Source organism: Pseudophryne corroboree, chromosome 4 (assembly GCF_028390025.1).
Source record: "Pseudophryne corroboree isolate aPseCor3 chromosome 4, aPseCor3.hap2, whole genome shotgun sequence".
Taxonomy (NCBI): domain Eukaryota; kingdom Metazoa; phylum Chordata; class Amphibia; order Anura; family Myobatrachidae; genus Pseudophryne; species Pseudophryne corroboree.
Genome location: NC_086447.1, coordinates 648,210,946 through 648,235,314, shown reverse-complemented (window position 1 = coordinate 648,235,314; position 24,369 = coordinate 648,210,946). Strand labels below are relative to the sequence as shown.

Sequence of the window (24,369 nt, the reverse complement as noted above, 5' to 3'; positions counted from 1 at the left end):
AGATACATGGGGGGCATGTACAGGAGATACAGGGGGGGGAGGGCAGCCATAGGGAGACACCCCTTTAATTTAACCCTGCATGCACACTTGGGGGGGGGGGGGGGGGGGCGCATAGCAAGCATATGCTCCGGGTGCCGTGGCTACACCTCTGTGCAGCAGTGTAGATAGATTTTAGGGTGGTCTCTATTTTTCTATCCCCTGGATCCTTTACCATAAAAGAGCCCGAAGCAGGGAGCTCCGCCTTTTTAGAAAGGCAAGAGACTGAGACGTCCACTGTTGGAGATTCTTCCCAGAATTTCCTGTCTTCAGGGGCAAAAGGGAAAGTATTTAAAAACCTCTTGGACACCTGATATTTTTTATCTGGATTATTCCAGGCTAATTTAAATAAATCATCTAAATCTTTAGAATCAGGAAATGTGACAGTCAGTTTGTCCTGTTGGAGGAAAAATGACTGCTGATGAGTAGCATCCTCCAGGGGAAGCTTTAACACATCCCTTATAGCCAATATAAGGGGTTCAATACCCTGTGTAGGGGTGGAGTCCCCGCTTATGGGGTCCACATCATCCCCATCATAATGTATTTCTCTGACGTCCTAGTGGATGCTGGGGACTCCGTAAGGACCATGGGGAATAGCGGCTCCGCAGGAGACTGGGCACAAAAGTAAAGCTTTAGAACTACCTGGTGTGCACTGGCTCCTCCCCCTATGACCCTCCTCCAAGCCTCAGTTAGATTTTTGTGCCCGAACGAGAAGGGTGCACACTAGGTGGCTCTCCTGAGCTGCTTAGTGAAAAGTTTAGTTTTAGGTTTTTTATGTTCAGTGAGACCTGCTGGCAACAGGCTCACTGCATCGAGGGACTAAGGGGAGAAGAAGCGAACTCACCTGCGTGCAGAGTGGATTGGGCTTCTTAGGCTACTGGACATTAGCTCCAGAGGGACCGATCACAGGCCCAGCCATGGATAGGTCCCAGAGCCGCGCCGCCGGCCCCCTTACAGACCCAGAAGACAGAAGAGGTCCGGAAAATCGGCGGCAGAAGACGTCCTGTCTTCAACAAGGTAGCGCACAGCACTGCAGCTGTGCGCCATTGCTCTCAGCACACTTCACACTCCGGTCACTGAGGGTGCAGGGCGCTGGGGGGGGGGCGCCCTGAGACGCAATAAAAACACCTTGGATGGCAAAAAATGCATCACATATAGCTCATGGGCTATATGGATGAATTTAACCCCTGCCAGAATACACAGAAAAACGGGAGATAAGGCCGCCGAGAAGGGGGCGGAGCCTATATCCTCAGCACACTGGCGCCATTTTCCCTCACAGCTCCGTTGGAGGGAAGCTCCCTGGCTCTCCCCTGCAGTCACTACACTACAGAAAGGGTTAAAAAAGAGAGGGGGGCACTAATTACGCGCAGTATTAAAAATACAGCAGCTATAAGGGGAAAAACACTTATATAAGGTTATCCCTGTATATATATAGCGCTCTGGTGTGTGCTGGCAAACTCTCCCTCTGTCTCCCCAAAGGGCTAGTGGGGTCCTGTCCTCTATCAGAGCATTCCCTGTGTGTGTGCTGTGTGTCGGTACGTTTGTGTCGACATGTATGAGGAGAAAAATGATGTGGAGACGGAGCAGATTGCCTGTAATAGTGATGTCACCCCCTAGGGGGTCGACACCTGAGTGGATGAACTGTTGGAAGGAATTACGTGACAGTGTCAGCTCTGTATAAAAGACAGTGGTTGACATGAGACAGCCGGCTACTCAGCTTGTGCCTGTCCAGACGTCTCATAGGCCGTCAGGGGCTCTAAAGCGCCCGTTACCTCAGATGGCAGATATAGACGCCGACACGGATACTGACTCCAGTGTCGACGGTGAAGAGACAAATGTGACTTCCAGTAGGGCCACACGTTACATGATTGAGGCAATGAAAAATGTTTTACACATTTCTGATAATACGAGTACCACCAAAAAGGGGTATTATGTTCGGTGAGGAAAAACTACCTGTAGTTTTCCTGAATCTGAGAAATTAAATGAGGTGTGTGATGATGCGTGGGTTTCCCCCGATAACAACTGATAATTTCTAAAATGTTATTGGCATTATATCCTTTCCCGCCAGAGGTTAGGGTGCGTTGGGAAACACCCCCTAGGGTGGATAAAGCGCTCACACGCTTGTAAGAACAAGGGCTCTACCCTCTCCTGAGATGGCCGCCCTTAAGGATCCTGCTGATAGAAAGCAGGAGGGTATCCTAAAATGTATTTACACACATACTGGTGTTATACTGCGACCAGCAATCGCCTCAGCCTGGATGTGCAGTGCTGGGTTGGCGTGGTCGGATTCCCTGACTGAAAATATTGATACCCTAGATAGGGACAGTATATTATTGCCTATAGAGCATTTAAAAGATGCATTTCTATATATGCGTGATGCACAGCGGAATATTTGCCGACTGGCATCAAGTCTAAGTGCGTTGTCCATTTCTGCCAGTAGAGGGTTATGGACACGACAGTGGTCAGGTGATGCGGATTCCTAACGGCATTTGGAAGTATTGCCTTATTAAGGGGAGGAGTTATTTGGGGTTGGTCTTTCAGACCTGGTGGCCACGGCAACAGCTGGGAATCCACGTTTGTACCCCAGGTCGCCTCTCAACATAAGAAGACGCCGTATTATCAGGCGCAGTCTTTTCGTGGGCAAGCGGGCAAAAGGTTCCTCATTTCTGCCCCGTGACAGAGGGAGAGGAAAAAGGCTGCAGAAATCAGCCAGTTCCCAGGAACAGAAGCCCTCTCCCGCCTCTGCCAAGCCCTCAGTATGACGCTGGGGCTTTACAAGCAGAATCAGGCACGGTGGGGGCCCGTCTCAATGAATTTCAGCGCGCAGTGGGCTCACTCGCAAGTAGACCCCTGGATCCTTCAGGTGATATCTCAGGGGTACAAATTGGAATTCGAGACGTCTCCCCCTCGCCGTTTCCTAAAGTCGGCTTTACCGATGTCTCCTTCTGACAGGGAGGCAGTTTTGGAAGCCATTCACAAGCTGTATTCCCAGCAGGTGATAATCAAGGTACCCCTCCTGCAACAGGGAACGGGGTATTATTCCACACTGTTGTGGTACCGAAGCCGGACGGCTCGGTGAGACCGATTCTAAATCTAAAATCTTGAACACTTACATACGGAGGTTCAAATTCAAGATTGAGTCACTCAGAGCAGTGATTGCGAACCTGGAAGAAGGGGACTACATGATGTCTCGGGACATCAAGGATGCTTACCTTCATGTCCCAATTTACCCTTCTCACCAAGTGTACCTCAGGTTTATGGTACAGAACTGTCACTATCAGTTTCAGACGCTGCCGTATGGATGGTCCACGGCACCCCGGGTCTTTACCAAGGTAATGGCCGAAATGATGATACTCCTTCGAAGGAAGGGAATTTTAGTTATCCCTTACTTGGACGATTCCCTGATAAGGGTAAGATCCAGGGAACAGTTGGAGGTCGGTGTAGCACTATCTCAGGTAGTGTTGCGGCAGCACGATTGGATTCTCAATATTCCAAAATCGCAGCTGATTCCGAGGACTCGTCGTCTGTTCCTAGGGATGATCCTGGACACAGTCCAGAAAAAGGTGTTTCTCCCGGAGGAGAAAGTCAGGGAGTTATCCGAGCTAGTCGGGAACCTCCTATAACCGAGCCAAGTCTCAGTACATCAATGAAAGGGTTCTGGGAAAAATGGTGGCTTCCTACGAAGCAATCCCATTCGGCAGATTCCACGCAAGAACTTTCCAGTGGGACCTGCTGGACAAATGGTCCGGGTCGCATCTTCAGATGCATCAGCGGATAACCCTGTCACCGAGCACAAGGGTGTCTCTCCTGTGGTGGTTGCAGAGTGCTCATCTTCTAGAGGGCCGCAGATTCGACATTCAGGACTGGGTCCTGGTGACCACGGATGCCAGCCTGCGAGGCTGGGGAGCAGTCACACAGGGAAGGAATTTCCAGAGCTTATGGTCAAGCCTGGAGACATCACTTCACATAAATATCCTGAAGCTAAGGGCCATTTACAATGCTCTAAGCTCAGCAAGACCTCTGCTTCAAGGTCACCCGGAGTTGATCCATTCGGACAACATCACGGCAGTCACCCACGTAAACAGACAGGGTGACACAAGAAGCAGGAGGGCAATGGCAGAAGCTGCAAGGATTCTTCGCTGGGCGGAAAATCATGTGATAGCACTGTCAGCAAGTGGGGACTTCACCCAGAAGTCTTCCACATGTTTATAAAACTCGACAAGTATTGCGCCGGGTCAAGGGACCCTCCGGCAATAGCTGTAGACGCTCTGGTAACACAGTGGGTGTACCAGTCAGTGTATGTGTTCCCTCCTCTGCCTCTCATACCCAAGGTACTGAGAATTATAAGATGGAGAGGAGTAAGCACTATATTCGGGCTCCGGATTGGCCAAGAAGGCCGGAACTTCAAGAGATGCTCACGGAAGGATCTGTGGCCTCTACCTCTAAGAAGGGACCTGCTCCAGCAAGGACCCTGTCTGTTCCAAGACTTACCGCGACTGCGTTTGACGGCATGGCGGTTGAACGCCGGATCCTGAAGGAGAAAGGCATTCCGGATGAAGTCATTCCTATCCTGATCAAAGCCAGGAAAGATATAACCGCAAAACATTATCACCGCATTTGGCGAAAATATGTTGCGTGGTGCGAGGCCAGTAAGGCCCCGACGGAGGAATTTTCAACTAGGTCGATTCCTACATTTCCTGCAAACAGGAGTGTCTATGGGCCTGAAATGGGGGTCCATTAAGGTTCAAATTTCGGCCCTGTCAATTTTCTTCCAAAAAGAACTAGCTTCAGTCCCTGAAGTTCAGACGTTTGTGAAAGGGGTACTGTATATACAGCCTCCTTTTGTGCCTCCAGTGGCACCTTGGGATCTAAATGTAGTTTTTGGGTTCCAAAAGTCACATTGGTTTGAACCACTTAAATATGTGGAGTTAAAATATCTCACATGGAAAGTGGTCATGCTGTTGGCCCTGGCCTGGGCCAGGTGCGTGTCAGAATTGGCGGCTTTATCCTGTAAAAGCCCTCATCTGATTTTCCATTCGGACAGGGCGGAATTGAGGACTTGTCCTCAGTTTTTCCCTAAGGTGGTTTTCAGCGTTTCACCTGAATCAACCTATTGTGGTGCCTGCGGCTACTAGGGACTTGGAGGACTCCAAGTTGCTAGACGTTGTCAGGGCCCTGGAAATATAGGTTTCCAGGACGGCTGGAGTCAGAAAATCTGACTCGTTGTTTATTCTGTATGCACCCAACAAGCTGGGTGCTCCTGCTTCTAAGCAGACTATTGCTCGTTGGATTTGTAGTACAATTCAGCTTGCACATTCTGTGGCAGGCCTGCCACAGACAAAATCTGTAAAAGCCCATTCCACAAGGAAGGTGGGCTCATCTTGGGCGGCTGCCCGAGGGGTCTCGGCTTTACAACTTTGCCGAGCAGCTACTTGGTCAGGAGCAAATACGTTTGTAAAATTCTACAAATTTGATACCCTGGCTGAGGAGGACCTGGAGTTCTCTCATTTGGTGCTGCAGAGTCATCCGCACTCTCCCCCGCCCGTTTGGGAGCTTTGGTATAATCCCCATGGTCCTTACGGAGTCCCCAGCATCCACTAGGACGTCAGAGAAAATAAGAATTTACTTACCGATAATTCTATTTCTCGTAGTCCGTAGTGGATGCTGGGCGCCCATCCCAAGTGCGGATTGTCTGCAATACTGGTACATAGTTATTGTTACAAAAAAAAAAAAAAAATCGGGTTATTGCTGTAGTGAGCCATCTTTTCTAGAGGCTCCTCTGTTATCATGCTGTTAACTGGGTTCAGATCACAAGTTATACGGTGTGATTGGTGTGGCTGGTATGAGTCTTACCCGGGATTAAAAATCCTTCCTTATTGTGTACGCTCGTCCGGGCACAGTATCCTAACTGAGGCTTGGAGGAGGGTCATAGGGGGAGGAGCCAGTGCACACCAGGTAGTTCTAAAGCTTTACTTTTGTGCCCAGTCTCCTGCGGAGCCGCTATTCCCCATGGTCCTTACGGAGTCCCCAGCATCCACTACGGACTACGAGAAATAGAATTATCGGTAAGTAAATTCTTATTATCGTCATCAGTATCTGATAGGAGTGAAGGTAAAGCACGTTTCTGCAGTGGACAGGGGGTGTGGGGGGGGGGGGGGGTTGATGGTTTGCAGCTAGATTTGCCACTGCTTGTTGCAGTTCGAGTTTTATTGGCATTTGCAGTGAGTTGAGATGACATATCAGATATGATAGTGTTGATAGCCCCCAGCCAGGTGGGCTCTGGATTCTCCCCCACATTGTTATCAGCTTTTGGTGATGACTGACTACACTGCTCATGATATTGAGCCATATGAGCTAGAGAAAAAATCTAACATTACACACACTGCATAACTTCTGTTTTACCATTGTGAAGAAAAACTGGTACAACACGCATACAACACAGCCTAAAATACAATACAAGCCTGCCTTATTGCATGTGAGAGGAGACACAGGAGAGAGGACATCCGCGCGTCCATCGCTGCACAGCCCCAGTGAGGCTGTTTCTAATGAAAAATCCCTCAGAGGGATGTTGTGCACAAAATAGCGGCTCTCCCCCTCTACACCCTGTACCAGTGATCCAGTACGTGAACGTTATGGAGGAGCTGTGCAAGGCTGCTGCTTATGCAGAGGAAGGTGCCAAAATGCAGCTGAGCCCGCTCTTATGTAGCTCCGCCCCCCGCTATGGTGCCGCAGCTACTGTGTAATCTTTATACTGGCCAGGTCTCCTGAGTGTTTGTAGCCTCCCATAAATGCTTGGTACAATTATATTAAGCCAGTCTCACGCAGGGGTCAAAGCGGGTCCCCTCGAGGAGGGACCTGCACGCCTCACCAGTGCTTCTGCAGCACAGTAAACCAGGGGACCCCTAGTGGGGTCCCCGGTGTGTACTCACCACTGATAATCACCTTCAGGCAGCGGTAGGGGTGTACGGCATGCTGTGGCTGCGACAGCCAAGGCGCCATGCCCCGCTGAACAAACAGCCCCTCAGGACAGTGGTCCTGCAGCGGGGAAGCGGCTCTGCACCTCAAGAGGCCAGTGACCGCCCACCCCCCACAGTGCAGGTATGCTGTTGCCCAAACAGCATAACGAAAGAAATAAAAGTTTAAAAGAAATAAAAAAAAAAAAAAAAAAAAAAAACACTCAGGAGCTTGCAGAGTGTGCTTCCTCTCCTGAGGCCACTTTTTCTAAACTGACCTGTAGGAGGAGGCATAGAGGGGAGGAGCCAGCACACCCAGTTGAAGAAATTTAAAGTGCACTGGCTCCTTTGGACCAGTCTATACCCCATCGTACTAATTCTGTCCCCAATATCCCTTATGGATGCTAGAGAAAACAACATTGCTAATGATTTCATATAACTAATCAACAATTGTTTAAAACAACGCATTTTTATAATAACCCCATATTTTATCAAACCTCTATTTTAATCAAACAGAAAAAGTTCCAAACAGAATAGAGAACAAAAATGTTAAGCTATAATGAAAATTACATTACAAAGCCATCCTTTTATTTAACTGCATGGTTTCATTAATAAGTAGGTTTATTTCATATGCATTCAAACAAAGCAAATGGAAAAGGCAAGGTTTGGTTTTTTTTAAAGTTCAAGAAAATCTCATTAATAAAAACAATATATATTTCGCAAGCGGGGTACACTGTGTTCCACAGGAAGTACATTGGGGTGTAGAGATGGATCTTGATCCAGGCACCAACAGGTTAAAGCTTTAGCTGTCCCAAGATGCATTGGGGCCTCCTCTATAACCCCACCTCCAGGCACTGTGAGCTCAGTTTTCAGTTGGTGTCTGCAGAAGCTGTCACTTAACAGGTGGGCTGCACTGGGCAGCCCTGAAAAAGCTTTTTCTGACAGAAAATGTCTTCAAAACTGGGCTGTCAGCGCTGTTTGTCAGGGTGACACTGCAGCTCCATCACCTCCCAAGCGGCGTCGCATACTCCCGCTCAGTTCCCGGGTACTTGCGGCGGAGACGCTCCGGCTTAAGCACACAGTCGCAGACTCTCTCCTGGTTCGCGTGGCTGCTACGGGGAGGAGGTAAGAGGGTGCCCCAGGCGGGACCCGCCATTAAATCTCGTTCCAATCACAGTCTAGGGAGACGGACTGCGACGCCGGCATGGACACTGTGACCGAGCAGGGATCCCACTGTATCCGCCAGGGCATAGGAGTACAGGTCGGATATACTAATGTCCACGTTTAATAAGACTCCACAGTACCAGGTGGTGAAGTCCAGCGTAGGAAAGCCGGCGCTTGACCTGTAGCCCATCCCCTGGCACCATCTACTGCTGGTGTTCCCACCCAGGAGCTGCATCACACTCTCCCTCACTCCCTGACAGACGCTGGGCGCCATTTTCTAAAATAGATGCGACTGATCTCCGGGACTGCAGGGCAAGGTCTCCATTGTAAACCCGCCTGTACATCAGCGCCATGGTTTTACAAGCACTTAAGTATTCTACATGTCGATATTAAGACAGCCTTATTTAAGAACAAGTGTACCTGTTCCAGAATATATAAGGCCTCTTGAACAGGCCTTAAAGTACAGGCCTGTTCAAGTACGGTCAGACAACGCCACCACGGTGGCATACATAAACCATCAAGGTGGCACTCAAAGCCGCATGGCAATGATGGAAGTGTCAAAAATCCTTTGTTGGGCGGAACTCCTTCTGCCGGCAATATCGGCAGTGTTCATTCCGGGAGTCCTCAACTGGGAAGCGGATTTCCTCATTCGTCAGGACATGCATGCCGGAGAGTGGAGTCTTCATCAGGAAGTCTTTCAACTCCTAGTGAAGAAGTGGGGTCTACCAGATGTAGACCTGATGGCGTCTCGACACAATCACAAAGTTCCAGTCTTTGGATCAAGAACCAGGGATCCTCAAGCAGCATTCGTGGACGCACTGGCAATTCTATGAAACTTTTGGCTGCCCTACGTGTTCCCTTCAGTGTCACTCCTGCCCAGGGTACTACGGAAGTTCAAACAAGTAGGAGGAATACTACTTCTAGTCGCTCCAGCATGGCCCAGAAGACATTGGTTCTCAGACCTGCAGGGTCTATCGATAGAGCATCCCCTTCTACTTCCTCAATGCCCAGACCTCCTCATTCAGGGTCCTTGTGTCTATCCAGACCTGGCCAGTCTAGCTTTGATGGCATGGCTCTTGAAGCATCACTCCTGAGGGCCAAATGATTATCCGAGGCGGTCATCCAAACTATGCTGAAGGCCCGCAAACCGGCATCTGCACGGATGTATTATAGGGTCTGGAATTCTTACCTCACCTGGTGTGCTGCTAAGAATTACGAGGCATATGGATTCAGTACTTCCAGACTTCTGGCTTTTCTGCAACAAGGCCTGGACTTAGGCCTTCGTTTGGCCTCCCTCAAGGTTCATATCACTGCCGTGTTGGTATGGTTTCAGAGAAAGATTGTCTATTTCTGACGTTCATACTTTCACTCAGGGTGTTTTACGGATTCAGCCTCCCTAATTCCCTCCTGTGGCTCCATGGGATCTGTCTGTCTGTTCTGAATGCCCTGCAAGAGTCTCCATTTGAACCTCTTCAGTCAGTGGACCTTAAATGGCTCATGGTCAAGGTTCTGTTCCTACTTGCTATTGCCTCTGCTAGGTCGGTGTCAGACCTAGGCGTGTTGTCCTGTCGTCCATCCTTTCTGATATTTCACTGTGACCGCGCAGTTCTTAGAACTCACCCTGGTTATTTGCCTAAGATGGTGTTATCTTTTCACCTTAACAAAGAGATTGTGGTTCCGGCCTTCATCTCTTCTGGTTTGTCCTACAAAGAGCAGTCTTTGGATGGGTACGGGCTCTCCGTATATACGTGGAGAGGACTGCCTCTATCAGGAGGTCAGATTCCCTTTTTGTACTTTGTGGTTTTTCACATACGTACCTGGCCTGCGACTAAGCAAACCTTGGCCAGATGGAATAGAATGGTGATTGCAAAAACTTAAGCACAGGCTGGTCCTCCAGCTCCTGCTGCTATTAAAATCCAGTCTACTTGGTCTGTTGGATCCTCTTGGGCGGCCCGCCGTGGCGCATCCGCAGAACATTTGTGCAAGGCGGCTACGTGGTCCTCAGTAAACACGTTCATTAGGTTCTATGCCTTTGATACTTCCGCCTCCCAGGATGCTTCCTTTGGACGCCGGGTTCTCCTACCCGCTACGGCGCGTCCCCTCACTTGAGGAACTGCTTTGGGACATACCCAATGTATTCCCTGTGGAACACAGTGTACTTCGCTGCAGAAAAGGAGATTTATGGTAGACTTACCATTGTTAAATCTCTTTCTGCGAGCTACTCTTTGCTCCACAGGGCGCCCACCCTGACGCACCTAGATTCTATGGGTTTGTATGGCATTGGTCGCTGGTCCCTTCTCCTGTCATGAGAATGTGGTTCTGTGTGACTAACATCTGCTTCTGCCTTCTCTTTTACCTGCTCCTGCATTAGACTGGTTAACAAAACTGAGCTCACAGTGCCTGGATGTGGGGTTATAGAGGAGGCCCCAATGCATCTTGGGACAGCTTAAGCTTTAACATGATGGTGCCTTGATCAAGATCCATCTCTACACCACAATATATTCCCTGTGGAACCCAGTGTACCTCGCAGAAAGAGATTTAACAATGGTAAGTCTACCATAAATCTTCTTATTAATATAGTACTGTGCAAAAGTTTTAGGCAGGTGTGGACAAATGCTGCAAAGAAAAAATGTTTTCAAAAATAGAAGTGCAAATAGTTTATTTTTATCAATTAACAAAATGCAAAGTGAATGAACAGAAATGTAAATCAATCAGCCTTTGCCTTCAAAACAGCATTAATTCTTCTAGGTACATGTGTAAGGTTTTTGAAGGAAATCTGCAGGGAGGTTGTTCCAAAGATCTTGGAAAACTAACCACAGATCTTCTGTGGATGTAGGCTTGCTCAAATTCTTCTGTCTTCATGTAATCCCAGATAGACTCTGATGTTGAGATCAGGGCTCTGTGGGGGCCATATCACTTCCAGGACTCCTTGTTCTTTACACTAAAGGTAGTCCTTAATGGCACTGGCTGTTTGTTTGGGGTCCTTGTCCTGCAGCAGAATAAATTTGGAGCCAGACACCTCCCTGATGGTATAACCTGCCTGTAACTCAGCATTGGTCAGCCAAGTAAACTCAGTGCATCAGCTGAAAGACCCATCATGCTTACTTCCTTTTGAAATTGGAAGATGTCCATCAGCTCAGAACTGGCAGAAACCAGTGGGACCCAGGTACACCCATCTACTGTTCGGAGAAGTCTGTCCAGAAGTGGCCAAAAATCTCTCTCTTCAACATGGAAAAAGGCCAAGCAAGTCAACTATGCATGAAAACATAGGAATGGAGTGCAGAAAAATGGAAGCAGCTGCTCATGACTGAGCAGTCAAAATTCAAATTATTTGGCTGTAACAGAAGGCAGTTTGTTTGCCGAAGGATTGGAGAGTGGTAGAACAATGATTGTCTGAAGGCAACAGTGAAGAACGGTGGAGGTTCCTTGCAAGTTTGGGGATGCATTTCAGCAAATGGAGTTGTGGATTTGGTCAGGATTAATGGTGCACTTAATGCTGAGAAATACAGGCAGGTACTTATCCATCATGCAGTACCATCAGGGAAGCGTCCGATTGGCTCCAAATTTATGCAGCAGGACAATGACCCCAAACATACCGCCAATGCCATCAAGAACTATCTCCAGCATATGGAGTCCTGGAAGTGATGATATGGACCCAATAGAGCCCTGATCTCAACATCTGTCTGGGATCATATGAAGCGACAAAAAGATTTGAGCAAGCCTACATCCTCAGAAGATGTGATTAGTTCTCCAAGATGTTTGGAACAACCTCCCTGCAGAGTTTCTTTTAAAAAATTGTGCAAGTGTACCTAGCAAAATTGATGCTGTTTTGAATGCAAAGGGTGGTCACACCAAATATTGATTTGATTTATATTTCTCTTCTGTTCAATCAGTTTGCATTTTCGTAATTGATCAAAATAAACTATTAATACTTCAAAATAGACCATTAACACTGCTATTTTCCCTGCCGGCGTGACCGAGCCACGGACAGCGTTCACATGTATGGTGAGGGTATAAAGGTATGTCACTGTTTTACACTTGGTGTTCTGACGAAAGTGTGTATGTATGAACTATATATACACACACACACACACACACACACACACACACACACACACACACACACACACACACACACACATATATATTTTATATAAAGCACTAGTCCACGGCACTCACCTGTTCCTAGATTTGGGGTGCAACACATTTTGTGATCACATTGTTTAAATAGAAATCACAGGGGCTCTGCACTTACTATATTAACTAGCAATAAAACCGTGGCGTTTTAGTTCATGTATTGATCAGTGCATCTAAGCCTGCAGCCCTCCATAAGGGACCCCACTATACTGCAGATCCTACTCTATTGCTCAAAATAATTACAATGTAAATAGCTGTATCCCTTTAGTGTTAAACTTAAGGTATGCTACCTTGTCTAACTGTCTCACCCATAAAAGCAAAGATGGCATACTTTAATGGGATAGCTATTTTCATTGTAACTGGAGGTGAAACTGAACTTTGTTAAATACTGTATTTTTAAGTTAGAAACAGCTGGCAATCCTGTATACACACACAGTACATTATAACAAGTACAAGCCAGGATGGTATCTAATCTACTAGGTCCCCACAGTAGTATAGGATTACAGATGCCTGTATTCTCCTGCTGTGCCAGAAGTAGTTCTGTGTCCCCTGGCCCGGGATCCCAGCTCACACAGCACTCTTCACCATGAATACTCCCTACTGACGGCATTGTAATGCATAGTCAACGTTGCAGTCCAGAAGTCCAACTACCTCTCTTTGGCCCTTTTCTGAAGATATTCGCCCACCAGTAATGCTACACGCCCCTGTCTATATTGGTGCTACTATCTAAGATAGCACCTCGATGTGCAGGGCAATGTAATAACAGTCAGCTGCACTGACCGTTCCTACACCTTCAGCTATCAATTTTGATCGCTGTAGGTCTCATTGCCCTGTCCCTGGCTGTGGCTGGCTCCGGGCTGCAGGCGAAAACTTGCGCTAGTAGCGAGAAGCTGCGTGCTCGGCGACTCCCTGTTAGTTGACATGCAGACTGTCAGGATTTTCAGGGGTCGGTATGCAGGTGGCTGTCTCGTGACCGCCGGTCACATAACTACATCCCGTTCTTTTAATACAAGGACATAGTGTGGACACTGAAACATTACAGATTTTTATCTACGTACACCCTCTGATCTGCTGAATGGTATAGTTTTACCTGCAGTAGCCCAATCCATGTGAAAAATAAAATAAAATATATATATTTATATATATATATATATATATATATATATATATATATATATATATATATATATATATAAAAACAAATCTAGAAAACCACAGCACTCGCCACCCCAGAAGCGGGGTGCAATATCTGCACTCACCACTCATAGGGTAGGGTGCATGCAGCCCATGGCCACCAACCCAAATATATACAGACAGAAAGTTCAGCACTCACCATAGCAAGCTCACTTATGAGCTTGCTATTTTTTTTTATTTTTTTTTGTTATGTACAGACGTCGTCACACAAGTTCTTCAGAAGAGATGAAAACACATAAAATGTCAATGGAAAACAAAACAAAAAGATACCTGATGGAAGAGCACCAAGACCAACACAGAAAGTATGGTAGCCACGGTCACAGTGGTCACAAAACATCATCTCTTCTTCATGATGAGGCTGCCCACATATAATACATGTTTTGCACTCCATGCATTGCCAAGGATATTTCTTTATTACTGCAACCAGCTCTGGTGACATATCCAAACACGAAGGGTGACCTAAGGAAAACAAGACCGTTTTTTTGAGAGAAAGCCATGTTGAAAATTCTACTAATAGACAAAAGAACAGAGAGACCATCTCTAGTATGCCTATAGCAACCAGACTCTAGCATTTATCACATACATTCTAATAAAATAATAGATAGAAGCAGAGTGCTGTGGGCAACTTCTCCACTCTTTAGATGGCTTTATATGTTTCCAAAGCGTTTATCTCTAAATGGGAAGAAACATAGTTCCTCACTGTTTATATTACATTTTTTACCACCTGTGTAACATGGGGTTATGGTCCCTGTCCTCTTTGTATGGACTGTATACAATTTCCATATTCTGTGAATTGATGGTTTAACCTGACTGCATTCTGTTATGCTTGCTACAGAGGTTGGACCGATTCTCTAGTACATGGTGCCCTATGTGGCTGACTAATAGCTTACACAAGTCCTGAGTGTACTTGCAAGCTTATTTTTAATACTGATTTCTCAAACGTCCTAGTGGATACTGGGGAACTGTACTTTAGTACCATGGGGTATAGATCGGGTCCACTGGAGCCTGGCACTTTAAAAACCTTTAGAGAGAGTGTGTGTGTGTGTGTGTGTGTGTGTGTGTGTGTGTGCTGGCTCCTCCCCTCTATGCCCTTCCTACCAGACTCAGTTTAGAAAAATGTGCCTAAGGAGCTGGGTGCATTCCTCTGGAGCTCCAGAGTTTCCTTTATTTTCTATTTTTCCAGGTAACACTGGTTGGCAACCAGTCTACCTGCTTCGTGGGACTTAGAGGGGGGACCAAAGCAACCTCCTGAGGATTAATTGTTTCGCAATCCCTCCTGACAGGACACTGAGCTCCTGAGGTGCTGTTTCACATGATACACTGTGTGCACACACCAGCAGCAAGCCACCACCCTCTAACAGATGCCGAAAAGACACGGGTGCGGTGAGTGTTAACACTGGGGTCCTGGTTAGCGGGTCCCCAGTGCGGTTTGGCGGCATGTCATGCAGCGGTCACGGGCCACGAGCTGCGGTGCCCGTCAGACCACACTGACTCTGTCGGTATACATTATGTTTGGTATATATCATACTTACCTACTCTCCCGGAAGCTGCGGGAGGCTCACGTTTTTTGGGGTAGCCCCCCGCACCCCCGGAAGAGTGGGCAGGTCTCCCGCATCCTGCTCACACCCTAGTGATGCGGGCAGGATGGAGAGATAACCTCCCGCATTCGCGGGTCCGTCGGGTGGAGAAGGGGTTAAAATGACGCAAATTGCGTCATTTTAGCCCCGCCCCCTTTCCGCGGACCCGCGAATCGCGGCATTTCCCGATGCGGGGGCGGGGCTTAGTGATGTCACAGTCCGGCCCCACGCCCCGAAGAAACCTGCAGCGTCTCCTCTCCGGGCTTCTCCCGGAGAGGAGAAATACAAAGTCGGTAAGTATGGTATATATACATGTTTCAGCCAGTATAATCTAAGAGGGACCGCGCGCCAACTACGGGGCTTCCCGGAAGAGTGGGACCAGAGGCGGGAAGGCGCCATTTCCTACTGCTGCGGATCACAAGGCTGCATGCACGCTGCTCCTCCACGGACCCAGGCGGTTACAGACTCTGTACTGGTACCAGCGGGTCATAATAAGGGGGGAGCGCCGCTGCACATAAAAGATAGTGTGATCCACATACTCCGCTATACACTGTGCTGCAGTGTTGGTGTACTGGTCTCCTTTTTCTCTATATCACTCCAGGGGCTCTCTGGGGTCTATGTGGAGGTGTATCAGTGGGTTTTCGCAGCATTGTCATTGTGTACATCATGTCTGCTGACAAACTGATGTGTACTGCTTGTAATTCTACTCCTTCTTATGAGGGGTCCCTCATGTGTGAACAGTGTTCATTATCCCCTAGGGGAAACAGCTCCCAAGCACCTGACTGGTTGGATACTTCTAAGAGCATGATTCAGAATGTAAATTCAGAACTGGCTGTAACTAGGAGAGAAAGACAGATGTTGAGACAGTCTGTGGTTTGTATTGCTAAAGCTGCTGATAACAGAAAGGCTTCTCGGCCTCCTCTGTTTGGCTCTCTTAAACGCTCACTTCCACAGGTGCTCCAGTCTGATTCTGATTTGCATGATTTAGATGAAACAGATGATATGGATGAGGACAGCTCTCCGTCCCCGGGGGTGGAGGCCCTTATTTATGCTGTAAGGGAAGTTCTTAACATACCAGATCAGTAGGCAGAATGTGATGAAGAATTGTACTTTAATGTAAAGCCAAAATCCCCAGCCACATTTCTGTGTCAAAGGAATTAAACTCCCTGGCCAGGGAGGCATGGGTGAACCCTGACAAGAAATTCAAAACTCCTCAGAGGTTATCGTCCTTTCCCCTCCCCGCTGAGGACAGGAAGGTATGGGAAAATCCCCTGTCGGTAGATACTTCCGTGTCCAGACTGTCACGAAAACTGGTACTGCCGGGGACAATATCCCTGAAAGACCCAGCTGACCGTAAAATTGAGACCACTTTCAAAGCAATATATAATAAGATTTTACTCACCGGTAAATCTATTTCTCGTAGTCCGTAGTGGATGCTGGGACTCCGTAAGGACCATGGGGAATAGCGGCTCCGCAGGAGACTGGGCACAACTAAGAAAGCTTTAGGACTAACTGGTGTGCACTGGCTCCTCCCACTATGACCCTCCTCCAGACTTCAGTTAGGATACTGTACCCGGAAGAGCTGACACAATAAGGAAGGATTTTGAATCCCGGGTAAGACTCATACCAGCCACACCAATCACACCGTATAACTCGTGATATTATACCCAGTTAACAGTATGAACATAACAGAGCCTCTCAACAGATGGCTCAACAATAACCCTTTAGTTAACAATAACTATATACAAGTATTGCAGACAATCCGCACTTGGGATGGGCGCCCAGCATCCACTACGGACTAAGAGAAATAGATTTACCGGTGAGTAAAATCTTATTTTCTCGAACGTCCTAAGTGGATGCTGGGACTCCGTAAGGACCATGGGGATTATACCAAAGCTCCCAAACGGGCGGGAGAGTGCGGATGACTCTGCAGCACCGAATGAGAGAACTCAAGGTCCTCCTCAGCCAGGGTATCAAATTTGTAGAATTTTGCAAACGTGTTTGCCCCTGACCAAGTAGCTGCTCGGCAAAGTTGTAAAGCCGAGACCCCTCGGGCAGCCGCCCAAGAAGAGCCAACCTTCCTCGTGAAATGGGCTTTTACAGATTTAGGCTGCGGCAGTCCAGCCGCAGAATGCGCAAGCTGAATTGAGCTACAAATCCAGCGAGCAATAGTCTGCTTCGAAGCAGGAGCACCCAGTTTGTTGGGTGCATACAGGATAAATAGCGAGTCAGTCTTCCTGCCTCCAGCCGTCCTGGAAACATAAATTTTCAAGGCCCTGACTACATCCAGTAACTTGGAGTCCTCCAAGTTCCCTAGTAGCCGCAGGCACAACAATAGGTTGGTTCAAGTGAAAAGCTGATACCACCTTAGGGAGAAACTGGGGACGAGTCCTCAATTCTGCCCTATCCATATGGAAAATCAGATAAGGGCTTTTACATGACAAAGCCGCCAATTCTGATACACGCCTGGCCGAAGCCAAGGCCAACAACATGACCACTTTCCACGTGAGATATTTCAAATCCACGGTCTTAAGTGGCTCAAACCAATGTGACTTTAAGAAATTCAACACCACGTTGAGATCCCAAGGTGCCACTGGAGGCACAAAAGGGGGCTGGATATGCAGCACTCCCTTAACAAACGTTTGAACTTCAGGTAGGGAAGCCAGTTCTCTCTGGAAGAAAATCGATAGAGCCGAAATCTGGACCTTAATGGAACCCAATTTTAGGCCCATAGTCACCCCTGTCTGTAGAAAGTGCAGGAAACGACCCAGCTGAAATTCTTCCGTTGGGGCCTTCCTGGCCTCACACCACGCAACATATATCCGCCATATGCGGTGATAATGGTTTGCGGTTACTTCTTTCCTAGCTTTAATCAGCGTAGGAATGACTTCCTCCGGAATGCCCTTTTCCTTCAGGATCCGGTGTTCAACCGCCATGCCGTCAAACGCAGCCGCGGTAAGTCTTGGAACAGACAGGGCCCCTGCTGTAGCAGGTCCTGTCTGAGCAGCAGAGGCCATGGGTCCTCTGAGATCATTTCTTGAAGTTCCGGGTACCAAGCCCTTCTTGGCCAATCCGGAACAATGAGTATGGTTCTTACTCCTCTTCTCCTTATTATCCTCAGTACCTTTGGTATGAGAGGAAGAGGAGGGAACACAAACCGACCGGTACACCCACGGTGTCATTAGAGCGTCCACAGCTATCGCCTGCGGGTCTCTTGACCTGGCGCAATACTTTTCTAGCTTTTTGTTTAGGCGGGAAGCCATCATGTCCACCTGTGGCCTTTCCCAACGGTTTACAATCATTTGGAAGACTTCTGGATGAAGTCCCCACTCTCCCGGGTGGAGGTCGTGCCTGCTGAGGAAGTCTGCTTCCCAGTTGTCCACTCCCGGAATGAACACTGCTGACAGTGCTAACACGTGATTTTCCGCCCATCGGAGAATCCTTGTGGCTTCTGCCATCGCCGTCCTGCTTCTCGTGCCGCCCTGTCGGTTTACATGGGCGACCGCCGTGATGTTGTCTGACTGGATCAGTACCGGCTGGTTTTGAAGCAGGTGTTTTGCCTGACTTAGGGCATTGTAAATGGCCCTTAGTTGCAGAACATTTATGTGTAGGGAAGTCTCCTGACTTGACCATAGTCCTTGGAAGTTTCTTCCCTGTGTGACTGCCCCCCAGCCTCGAAGGCTGGCATCCGTGGTCACCAGGACCCAGTCCTGTATGCCGAATCTGCGGCCCTCTCTGAGATGAGCACTCTGCAGCCACCACAGCAGAGACACCCTGGTCCTTGGAGACAGGGTTATCAGCCGATGCATTTGAAGATGCGATCCGGACCATTGGTCCAACAGGTCCCACTGAAAGGTTCTGGCATGGAACCTGCCGAATGGAATTGCTTCGTAGGAAGCTACCATCTTCCCAGGACTCGCGTGCAGTGACGCACCGACACCTGTTTTGGTTTCAGGAGGCCTCTGACTAGAGATGACAGCTCCTCTGGGAGAAACACTTTTTTCTGGACTGTGTCCAGAATCATCCCCAAGAACAGTAGACATGTCGCAGGAACCAGCTGTGACTTTGGAATGTTTAGAATCCAGCCGTGCTGTTGTAGCACTTCCCGAGATAGTGCTACCCCGACCAACAACTGCTCTCTGGACCTCGCCTTTATCAGGAGATCGTCCAAGTATGGGATAATTAAAACTCCCTTTTTTCGAAGGAGTATCATCATTTCGGCCATTACCTTGGTAAATACCCTCGGTGCCGTGGACAGGCCGAACGGCAGCGTCTGGAATTGGTAATGACAATCCTGTACCACAAATCTGAGGTACTCCTGGTGAGGATGGTAAATGGGGACATGCAGGTAAGCATCCTTGATGTCCAGTGATACCATGTAATCCCCCTCTTCCAGGCTTGCAATAACCGCCCTGAGCGATTCCATCTTGAACATGAATTTTTTTATATATGTGTTCAAGGATTTCAAATTTAAAATGGGTCTCACCGAACCGTCCGGTTTCGGTACCACAAACATTGTGGAATAGTAACCCCGTCCTTGTTGAAGTAGGGGCACCTTGACTATCACCTGCTGGGAATACAGCTTGTGAATTGCCTCCATCACAGCCTCCCTGCCTGAGGGAGTTGTTGGCAAGGCAGATTTGAGGAAACGGCGGGGGGGAAATGTCTCGAATTCCAGCCTGTACCCCTGAGATACCACTTGAAGGATCCAGGGATCTACTTGTGAGCGAGCCCACTGATTGCTGAAGTTTTTGAGACGGGCCCCCACCGTACCTGGCTCCGCCTGTTGAGCCCCAGCGTCATGCGGCGGACTTAGAAGAAGAAGCGGGGGAGGACTTTTGTTCCTGGGAACTGGCTGTATGCTGCAGCTTTTTTCCCCTACCTCTGCCTCTGGGCAGAAAGGACGCGCCTCTACCCCGCCTGCTCTTTTGGGGACGAAAGGACTGTACCTGATAATACGGTACTTTCTTTGGTTGTGTGGGGACATGTGGTAAAAATGCTGACTTCCCAGCCGTTGCTGTGGACACTAGGTCTGAAAGACCATCACCGAACAACTCCTCACCCTTATAAGGCAAAACTTCCATGTGCCTTTTAGAATCTGCATCACCTGTCCACTGCCGAGTCCATAACCCTCTCCTGGCAGAAATGGACAGTGCACTTATTTTAGATGCCAGCCGGCAAATATCCCTCTGTGCATCTCTCATGTATAAGACAGCGTCTTTAATATGCTCTACGTTCAGCAATATAGTGTCCCTGTCTAGGGTGTCAATGTTTTCTGACAGGGAATCTGACCATGCAGCAGCAGCACTGCACATCCATGCTGAAGCAATAGCTGGTCTCAGTATAATACCAGTGTGTGTATATATAGCCTTCAGGAGAGCCTCCTGCTTTCTATCAGCAGGCTCCTTCAGGGCGGCCGTATCCGGAGACGGTAGTGCCACCTTTTTTGATAAGCGTGTAAGCGCTTTATCCACCTTAGGGGGTGTTTCCCAACGTGACCTATCCTCTGGCGGGAAAGGGTACGCCATTAGTAACTTTTTAGAAATTACCAATTTTTTATCTGGGCAAGCCCACGCTACTTCACACACTTCATTTAATTCTTCAGAAGGGGGAAAAACTACTGGGAGTTTTTTCTCTCCAAACATAATACCCTTTTTTGTGGTACCTGGGGTCACATCAGAAATGTGTAAAACATTTTTTATTGCCTCAATCATGTAACGAGTGGCCCTACTGGACATAACATTAGTCTCTTCGTCGTCGACACTGGTATCAGTATCCGTGTTGACATCTGTGTCTGCCATCTGAGGTAGCGGGCGTTTTAGAGCCCCTGATGGCCTTTGAGACGTCTGGGCAGGCACGAGCTGAGAAGCCGGCTGTCCCACATTTGGCATGTCATCAAATTTTTTATGTAAGGAGTCGACACTTTCACGTAATTCCTTCCACAAGTCCATCCACTCAGGTGTCTGCCCCGCAGGGGGTGACAACACATTTACAGGCATTTGCTCCGCCTCCACATAAGTCTCCTCATCAAACATGTCGACACAGCCGTACCGACACACCGCACACACACAGGGAATGCTCTGACAGGAGACAGGACCCCACAAAGCCCTTTGGGGAGACAGAGAGAGAGTATGCCAGCACACACCAGAGCGCTATATAATACAGGGATTAACTAAATTATATCCCCTTATAGCTGCTATATGTATATTGCGCCTAAATTTAGCGCCCCCCCCCTCTCTTTTTTACCCTTTCTGTAGTGTAGACTGCAGGGGAGAGCCAGGGAGCTTCCTTCCAGCGGAGCTGTGAGGGAGAAATGGCGCCAGTGTGCGGAGGGAGATAGCTCCGCCCCTTTTTCGGTGGACTTTTCTCCCGCTTTTTAATGAATTCTGGCAGGGGTGTTTATCACATATATAGCCTCTGGGATATATAGCCTCTGGGGCTATATATTGTGATATATTTGCCAGCCAAGGTGTTTTTATTGCTGCTCAGGGCGCCCCCCCCAGCGCCCTGCACCCTCAGTGACCGGAGTGTGAAGTGTGTATGAGGAGCAATGGCGCACAGCTGCAGTGCTGTGCGCTACCTTGGTGAAGACTGATGTCTTCTGCCGCCGATTTTCCGGACTCTTCTTGCTTCTGGGTCTGTAAGGGGGCCGGAGGCGCGGCTCCGGGACCGAACATCAATGGCCGGTTCCATGCGGTCGATCCCTCTGGAGCTAATGGTGTCCAGTAGCCTAAGAAGCCCAAGCTACCACCAGTTAGGTAGGTTCGCTTCTTCTCCCCTTAGTCCCTCGCTGCAGTGAGTCTGTTGCCAGCAGATCTCACTGTAAAATAAAAAACCTAAAATATACTTTCTCTCTAGGAGCTCAGGAGAGCCCCTAGTGTGCATCCAGCTCGGCCGGGCACAGAAATCTAACTGAGGTCTGGAGGAGGGTCATAGTGGGAGGAGCCAGTGCACACCAGTTAGTCCTAAAGCTTTCTTAGTTGTGCCCAGTCTCCTGCGGAGCCGCTATTCCTCATGGTCCTTACGGAGTCCCAGCATCCACTTAGGACGTTAGAGAAACGGGCAGCGGGCATGGCACAATGTCCCACGATAGTTTGTGGTTGGATTTCAAAGGCAATGGTCAAATGGTCTGATAATATTAATGGTTTTGACCCACTGCCCCAGGATATCATCATTACGCTGCTGCAACACATACAGGATGTTGCAAACTTTATGAGTGAAGCTGTTAAAGAATTGTGTCAGATACATGGCTGTACTACTGCTATGGCAGTTTCGGCCCGCAGGGCACTGTGGTTGCGTCAATGGTCAGCAGATGCTGATACCAAAAGAGGGGTGGAAAATCTTCCCTTTACAGGTGATGCTTTGTTTGGAGACGAGTTGAATTCCTATCTGCCGTCGGCTCCACCTCCTGCTAGATGCTCTTACTCTGGACCCTCCTTGAAATCCTTTCGTGTGGCAACATTAAGAGGCAGAGGAGCCTCCAATGCTCTTAGAGGATCTCGTTGTAAGCCCCGAAAACCTGCAGCTTCCTTGAACCAAACACCCGGAACCTTGACCACAAAACCTTCCGCGTGATGGTTGGCCCCAACACCAGGGCGACTTTCCGGTAGGTGCTCGCCTTCAACGCTTCACCCTCGTGTGGGAAAAGTCCTGCCGGGATCCTTGAGTGAGGAACCTCATTTCTCAAGGATACCAGCTAGAATTTCAAACACTACCTCCTCACAGATTTTTCAGCTTGCCAGCTTTACCCGCAGCAAAAGTTACCTTGCAAGAAGCCATTCGGAAACTTGTACAGAAGGGAGTCTTGGTTCCAGTACCTCCTCTGTTACACAACAGGGTGTTTTACTCCAGTCTTTTTGTCGTGCCAAAACTGGACGGTTCGGTGCGGCCCATCTTAAATCTGAAGGTTTTGAACCCTTATCTGCAGGTTTTCAAATTCAAGATGGAATCCCTGCGGGTCGTGGTGTCCGGTCTGGAGGAGGTGGAATTCTTTGTGTCCCTAGATGACAAGGATGCTTACCTACACATCCCTATGTGGCCTCCTCATCAGTCTTACCTCAAGTTCGCCATCTTGGGCAGCCACTTCCAGTTTCAGGCCTTACCCTTTGGTCTCTCCACAGCACCACAGGTCTGCACTAAGCTCATGGCGAAGATGATGCAGCAACTGCGCAAAATGGGTGTCAACATTGTCCCTTACTTGGACGATCCCCTGATAAAAGCAATGTCCAGGGACCGTCTGCTGAAAAGCATCGACCTGACAACTCGCCTGCTGACAAATCATGGATGGATTCTGAATTTTTGGAAATCTCACTTGGAACCGTCCCAACGTCTGCAGTTCCTGGGAATGATACTGAATACGGTGTCTCAGTAGGTGTTCCTTCCTTTGGACAAGGCACTAGCTCTCCAAGCTATGATGCGCTCAGTGCTCCGACCCCGCGAGGTCTCAATACATCTTTGCATACGCTTGCTGTGCAAGATGGTGACGAAGCAGTCCAATACATTAGGTTTCATGCCCGGGCCTTTTCAACTGGATTTGCTGGACAAATGGTCAGGGTCTCATCTGCATAGGCATCGGATTGTGACCTTATCTCCAAAGGCACGGATTTCGCTGTTATGATGGCTACAAGTTCCTCATGTGGTGGAAGGCCGGAGTTTCGGTACCCACTCGTGGACTCTGCTGATAACGGATGCAAGCCTCCGGGGATGGGGGGCTGTGACTCAGTGGGCCCAGTTCCAGGGGATGTGGTCAAGAATCAACACTATCGATAAACATCCTGGAACTCAGGGCGACTTACAATGCCATTCTTCAGGCCTCCTATCTCCTCTGGGAACAAGCTATCCAAGTTCAGTCTGACAACGCAACGGCAGTGGCATACATAAACCGACAAGGGGGAACAAGAAGCAAGGCAGCAATGCGAGAGGTGTCAAAAAAACTCCTCAAGGTCCATCTCAGCCATATTCATTCCAGGAGTGGACAACTGGGAGGCTGACTTCCACAGCAGGCACGACCTCCATCTGGGGGAATGGGGCCTTCATCCTCAGGTGTTTCAACAATTGATTCGCCAGTGGGGGTGTCCACAGATAGATCTAAAGGATTCTTGCCTAAATAAAAAGCTACGCCGTTACTGTTCCAGAACAAGGGATCCGCAGGTGGTAGCAGGCGGACACGCTGACGTCTCCTTGGGATTACCAGTTGGTTTACCTGTTTCTGCCAATCCCGCTCATTCCAAGGGTTCTAAAAAGACTCAAAAGGGAAAGCGTTCAGGCAATTCTAATTGCCCCGGATTGGCCTCGACGGGCCTGGTATG

At 48.6% G+C, this 24,369-nt stretch overlaps 1 protein-coding gene across 4 annotated transcripts in view; it reads right to left on the bottom strand.

Annotated features, from left to right (window-relative positions):
• Positions 1–24,369, bottom strand: part of PHF10 (PHD finger protein 10) — a 368,645-nt gene that overhangs the window by 5,414 nt on the left and 338,862 nt on the right. For all 4 annotated transcript variants that reach the window (XM_063917747.1, XM_063917748.1, XM_063917745.1 and 1 more), the window contains one exon: positions 13,755–13,943. In XM_063917747.1, the coding sequence (XP_063773817.1) occupies positions 13,755–13,943 (189 nt within the window). The remainder of the gene's footprint in view (positions 1–13,754; positions 13,944–24,369) is intronic.